The 7052-nt window shown below is 29.0% G+C and overlaps 1 protein-coding gene across 2 annotated transcripts; it reads left to right on the top strand.

The window, feature by feature from the left end:
• Nucleotides 1–267: 267 nt before the first annotated feature.
• On the top strand, nt 268–6551 carry LOC131841383 (NADH-cytochrome b5 reductase 2-like). 2 transcript variants are annotated; one of them, XM_059189698.1, is made up of 6 exons: nt 268–491; nt 1638–1857; nt 2598–2716; nt 4297–4501; nt 5045–5239; nt 6054–6551. In XM_059189698.1, exons 1-6 carry the CDS (start codon nt 465–467, stop codon nt 6224–6226), a joined length of 939 nt encoding a protein of 312 aa, XP_059045681.1. In that variant the 5' UTR covers nt 268–464; the 3' UTR covers nt 6227–6551. The 2 variants fall into 2 exon arrangements, with proteins under 2 accessions (XP_059045681.1, XP_059045680.1); XM_059189697.1 differs by lacking the exon at nt 268–491 and adding an exon at nt 892–1104.
• The last annotated feature ends 501 nt before the right edge of the window (nt 6552–7052 follow it).

Here is a 7052-nt window from a genome sequence, read left to right as displayed (position 1 = left end):
ATTATTATTACACAAAATTGATTTTTATTTACTTTGTCTCGGATTTATATCATCGAAGCTAAATATTTTATTGTGATTTACCCAAAATTTATTTAATATATATGTATAGATAAAATTCTTTGCCAACTCGTCTCTTCAACTGTAGCTACATTGCTTGATCTATTTTTGTAGTGATTGTCATCTCCCAAAACAGTGAAAGGTAGGTAACCGTACGTAAATACATAACTAGAATTTAAAATAAATTACTGTTGCTTTCGTTTGGAAACAGTGTCTACGGAATGCCATACATTTATGTAATAAATAACTAGCAAGCCCCGTTCGTCATAGTGATTCATTAGTTCAACGAGTAGATATTTTTACCTACTCAGCCAGCGATCGTGTTTATATTGTAATTAATTTATTATAAATGAATACTTATATACCAACTGAATTATAATATCCAAAAATTAATATCAGTAAATAAGATGTCTTTCAACATTAATTCCAAACTCGTAAGTAGAACATAAACTAACCTTAAATATGCTATTCACATTTCGTTTGTCATCTACGATTAGATATTTGTTGATATTTCTTATCATTTCTATGATACTTATATCTTAAAATTGCACTGATAATATGGCTAGATCAATTTCAATAAATTATATTAGTGTCTCGACCGTACAAACAGAAACATGAGTGAGAACATTGCGGTTAGTATTTACCTAAATAGTCTACCAAGCGTAAACTATTCGTAGTTTTTTGTACAGTTGTATAATTTGTTACCCGTTATTAAGCAAATAGTCATTAATTCTAGCTGCAACTTCATTCGATTCTCTTGTGTGACTGTAGTATTGTGGTATGTAATTTAATCACAATTAAATGATAAAGGTTCAAGGCTATTCTGAGCCGTTCAGAGTACAAAGTGAAATCACTGGAATCAGACGTCCAAATGTGTCTTCTTGGTCTTATCAATGGACTCTGCAGTATAACTAACCAAGTCATCTTATGTTAAGTGATTTAAAACAATATTAGTGTCAATTTATATGTGATTCCTGATAATATAGTACAAACGTGAAAATGAGTTACTTAAAACTAGCAATTACTGATTTTTTTGAAGAGATACCAGTATGTTGAATTTGTTTGCATTTATTTACTTAACCTTTAGAACAATAATAGTTAAGCAACTACAATGAATATATTACTGAGGTTAAAATCTGTTTGTTAAATTACTTGTATGTAAGTATTTTTATTACTTACCTAAAAGAATAAGGAAGTAATACACAAGTTAAATGTATTAGTATTAAATGTTGAAACTGTATTCATACATGTTAAAGTTTATTAGTTTATTAGTATGTAACAGTTAATTTACACTGAAAAATTTATATGTATTGAACCAAATACATTAAAATAATGCTTGTTTGTAGTTCTTGCCTCTTTTAATACATATTAAATATAAGGGATACATTGCATAATATTAGTAATAGTTGTCATCGGTGAGTAATAAATGTAACATCACCCACATAGAATAATGTGAATATTATGAATAATAAATACAATGTCTATCATTCTACATATCTTAATATCTAAAATATAACATAGAAAGTTAACACAAATAGTATATTAGAATATAACTAATTACTTATACATTTGTTTTTCAGGTCTTGCCCATTGTATTTGGAGTGGGTGCGGTGGTGGTACTTGCCTCTGTGATTGCCAATTGTGCATGGGGCGGCAAAAAGTCAACAAAAAGTAAAAAGAAACTTGTTGCCTTAGTAGATCCTAACACAAAATACCAATTACCTCTTATAGAAAGAGAGGAAATAAGTCATGATTCAAGAAGATTCCGATTTGGTTTGCCTTCTAGTGAACATGTTCTAGGTGAGTGTATATAATATAGCATATTGATCATTTGCTTACCCAATAAAAAAAACTATGAAACATACATCCTGATGATGGCTGGCTATCTTTTTATTATAATATAAATTTTCTCAAGGTATTTACCTTGAGAAAATTTATATTATAATAACTTAATAATTTGGAGAACCCAGTAATTTCATTGACCATCAAACTATAACACAAAACCAAATAAGTATTCTGTATGTAAAATTTAATGTATAAACTGTCAAGTAAAATAGGTTTATATTGCCATATTCTGTGAGGTCTTGTAGTTATATTTATCTTGGTATAAGCAGATATATAATGACACTTCTATAATGTGAAGACTGTCAGCCAGTGATCACAAGCTTTGTTAGTTTATTTTATTCTCTAAAAAACATAATAGTACATTAGGAAAATGTATTATAAAATTTGTTTCCTTATAATTTATTTTTTATAACTATATATGTCATCATATCTATATAGTGTATACAGGCTTATATTGTTTATTTAAAAATGTTGGTACCTATCAGTAGACTTTGGTTTTCTAATTAGTATAAATATTAGTCCCAGTTTAATTATTGTTATAAGTATCTAATATATTATAATTAAGGCATAATGATCCTGAACCCGAACCTGCCTGAAGTAAATTAAGTACTACATCCACAATTTATGAAAAATACATATGTAAATACATATGTAAGATAATGATAATTGATTTTTATATTTTTTACAAATTCTAGGATTACCCATTGGTCAACATATACATCTATCAGCTAAAATTGATGATGATCTTGTCATTAGAGCATATACACCTGTATCAAGTGATGACGAGAAGGGTTATGTGGATTTGGTTATTAAGGTATGTTTTCATATAAATCAAATTCTATCTAAAATATATCAATTAAAAATCAAATTCAGTAATGATACTAATTATTAAATATTAATAAGTTTGCAGTGATACTAACAGTGCTTTCATTCTGAAATATTTGATATTGTTGTGCAATAAATCTAGGGCAATTTAAAAGCAAATATTCATAAAGGTATAGTCATTTCTATTAACTTTATCACAATTTTTTTTTTTATTTTGATAAAATTAGTAGCTAGTATTTTAATCACATTCCTTTGTACCTATCACTGGTAGAATGACATGTTCTCTATTATATATAAATACCCTTATCAGTCCAACTATTCATTCCTCACCAATGTCTTTGCAATCTATGGCACACTCTCATCTCCTGTACCTCTTACCATTAATTTATATTTGAGTGATAATATTAATAATTTCTTTCACAAATATCAGTATCTTGTCACCCATACCAAACAGTGGGGATTAGTATGTGTTTAATACCTAGTTCACATGCCCATAAATTAAATATTACTTATTATGTAGTTTTAATAACATTAACATAAAAATAATAAAAGAGAGAATTGGTCTCAATTATATTATTTTTCTGTCAAACTTATTAAGAGAACTTATTATCTCAATCATGTCTAAATCAGAAAAAATTCCGACTTAAGATTATACTTAATGAAGGTTGAATTACAGTAACAATAATATTTAATTGGCCTGTTAAGAATTTCATGTTGTATTTATATTAATGTTATCAATCGATTCAAATTGAACACAATTATCTGGGTACAGTATTTATTCTATCTACGTATGTATCTGCACGTACTTTGTTTAACAATGATAATAAAATTTAGAGATTAGCATATTGAATTATATTTATATTAAACAATAGTCTACATTTTTCATATTCATTATTGATAATTCAATAATTACAGATAAAATACCATTAAGGTTATTTTATAAATATAGATTACATACATAGATTTTTATGGTTTTGCTTTGCTCCATGTATGTAAAATACATTGAGATTTTGGATGATAGATGGAGATGGGTGCATAGGACACATTAATATTATAAATGTTAAAATCTATCTGTCCTTTTGTTACCTTATCACAGCAACATTTTTAACTTGATCATAGATCATTAGTATAATTTGGACTCGAAGGGAATGAAATAGATGATGAAAGTTTGTACAGACGACTTATTGTTTTCTTAACGCCTTAGTAAATATCAGATATGAGAGAACTGATGATATTCAATGTAAATGGAATTTATGCCATCACAGATAATCTCCATTGTCTATATTGAATTATAGCCGAACGATAAGGAATACTTCAGTGCCTATTGGTGTAAAGTTAAGAATAAAGATTATTAATTTCAACAACTTCATCATTTTATTATCCTATAAACGGTTATGCATACTATATTATAAATGCGATGGTATGTCTGTTCGTCTGTAAACTTTTACCATTTAAACAGCTGAACAGATATTTCAATAAAGAGTACAGACATTGGTTACTTTTATGTCTAAGAAGCAGACGAAATCATAGGTTATAGCTAGAAGTTTATATAAATATACCTCTTTTTAGGTATACTTCAAAAATGTCCACCCTAAATTTCCTGAAGGTGGAAAATTATCACAACATTTGGAAAACTTGAAACTCGGTGAAACAATTGATGTCCGAGGACCATCTGGAAGGCTACAGTATCCAGGAAATGGTGTATTCCTAATCAAGAAACTGAGAAAGGATCCCCCACTCAGGATAGTAACAAAGAAACTCAACATGATTGCAGGTAAACTTATAATATATGACTAATAATAGTGGACCATATATATCTATATGATCTCACACATGTTATGTTAATCGAATTTAACAAATTTAATTCTATAGATAAAAAATCAAACCTGAACAATTAAAATAATTTCATGGTTATATAGGAGATAATTGCAAAATCAACAGATTATTATTAAACTTTTAACTCAAAACATCTTTTTTAAAGTCGGTTGATATAGTAACTGTCATATTAGTAATTGTCTCGACAATCACTTCTATTTTACAGTACATTTAATTGCAAAAGAGATCTGCCAGTGACAATTTTTTACCTTGATTAATATCTATATTAAATCACTATTTTCTTGTTGATAGCTCACCTATTTCACTTTTTATAGGCAGTGTTTCGGTTTAAGGATAAATAATTGTAGGGTACAGAGTCAAGATACTTTATTCAAGAATATGAAGGGTATAATACAATCATACCCATGTGATCGTTAACAGACCATCAGCTTATTTATCATTCTATTTACATAAAAATGAATTCAAATACCTTTCTCAACAGGTGGCACTGGCATAGCACCAATGCTGCAACTCATCAGACACATCTGTCAGGATCCAAGTGACTCTACGGAGTTGCGCCTGTTGTTTGCCAATCAGACAGAAGAAGATATCCTACTTAGAAATGAACTTGAGAAATATCAAAGAGAGTACCCTAATCAATTTAAACTGTGGTATACCATTGACCGGGCCAATGAAGGTAAAATCTAATTGATATAATTATAATCTTATAAATATAACAGTGTGCCTGTCTGTTTGTTTCTTATCTTATTAATGGATCTTAATTAAATTTGATGTGAAGATAGTTTTTATTAAGAGGATGGAGATAATGATATTGAGATTATTTTCGAGAGTTTGTTTTGAATTAAACTTGTTACAGAAATATATCAAATCCTAAATATATGGGATTCTTTTTGCCCTAATTCACGATATCATGGTGGGTATGGTATGAAAATTTTACCACTATAACTTTTTGAATGTAATTGTAATGCAAATAACCTGACAGAAAACCGTCGCCTATTTGTTTAAAGCATCTTTGACATCAAGACGTTATGTGAAGTTCGTGACTACCTCCATGACATTTCTAAATACTGTGATGTAAAGCCTCAATTCTGCAATTTCACTGCTATTACAATCATCCAACAGAAACATAGGTTGCAAAGTAAACTGCTTGATAACAGAAATAAGTGGAACAGAGGTACACTCGTAGATTTTTTTTTATCGTACTACTCTAACGTCCGCAGCTGACCTAGCTTCAGTGGACGATCGAGGGCGAGTGCAGATGGCACTCCAAAACCGCGGAAGGACTTATGGAGCGGCTGAAGGCCAACTCCTGCCTGACGCGTATGACTTTAGTCTGGGAACACTGCTAGATGTTCGAATCTCTGCTCAGACCATCGTAGTTTCGATCCCCTTTGAATTGAAAGGAGGAGCGACCGGGGGCACCAGTAGGTCTCGTAAATAACTTTATACTAAGACTACGTCGCTAAAACTGTTATAACTTTATGTTTCAGGATGGACGTACAGTACTGGCTTCATCAACGAAGACATGATTCGAGACCACCTGTTCCCACCAGGAGATGACGTGATAGTACTTATGTGCGGTCCCCCACCGATGATTAATTTTGCTTGCAATCCAGCGCTAGAAAAGTTGGGTTACAAAGAGGATTTACGTTTTGCGTATTAAATATTTATTGGATTTAATTAAGACACAAAAGTATAGTAAAAATTTCGACCGGTTTATTGTCACATAATTTTTTTAAATAGATTGCCAGTAGTACTATGTTTATTTTTATATAAATAATATAATTTTCCATTTTATAACGTACCAATATTACTAGATTGTATTTGCCTATTTGTAGATTAGGAAAGGAGGAAGGAGGAAAGGAATAGATTGATTATCATCATCAATCATCAACATAAAAGTATAATGAATGTTCTACTTTCAATAATTTAGGTTTACTAACTTTAAATAAATGTAAATAACTGTTTTTAACTTTCAAAATGTGACTCGGAAGTAATTAATTTTACTTTTTTTTTTAATTTTTAATATTGATAGTATTTTCAGTTTCACAGAAATGTGACATTTCACTCAAATATATTTTATAAAAAGAATTATACCATTAATAAAAATTTATCCGTTCAAATTTATGCTCACTTAGATATTTTACTTGTAAATAGTGTAAAACATACGTGTTGACTATATAATATGGTTGTATTGCTATTAAGAGTGCCTGAGCCAATTTAGATATTTTTGTAATGCTCTTGTTGTATTTAAATATAGAAAAAGTGCATAGATTGTTGATTGAATAAAAAGTTCTATAATTTTATTCTTCTTTTTGTTTAGTGCTGTTCTATGATAATGTTATGTCCCTCGGGTATTTTATTATTTTTATTATCACTTAAAGCTGTTTCTGTTTATTTGTTCAAGATGCTTAATAATTATATGTATATATATATATAGTATATACTTATAATTATATATAATATCTATAGAACTTAATTATTATATG

This window comes from Achroia grisella, unplaced genomic scaffold, assembly GCF_030625045.1.
Source record: "Achroia grisella isolate CSIRO2021 unplaced genomic scaffold, CSIRO_AGI_Agris_v1 utg16451, whole genome shotgun sequence".
NCBI lineage: Eukaryota > Metazoa > Arthropoda > Insecta > Lepidoptera > Pyralidae > Achroia > Achroia grisella.
This window is presented reverse-complemented; position numbering and strand designations above follow the sequence as displayed.

Bases quoted from the DNA above. Each gene is read 5' to 3' on its own strand.
- LOC131841383 (XM_059189697.1), top strand. From the start codon at position 1,057: ATGAGTTACTTAAAACTAGCAATTACTGATTTTTTTGAAGAGATACCA. The intron at 1,105-1,637 runs GTATGTTGAATT...TTTGTTTTTCAG, and splicing joins ATTTTTTTGAAGAGATACCA to GTCTTGCCCATTGTATTTGG. The intron at 2,717-4,296 runs GTATGTTTTCAT...ACCTCTTTTTAG, and splicing joins ATGTGGATTTGGTTATTAAG to GTATACTTCAAAAATGTCCA.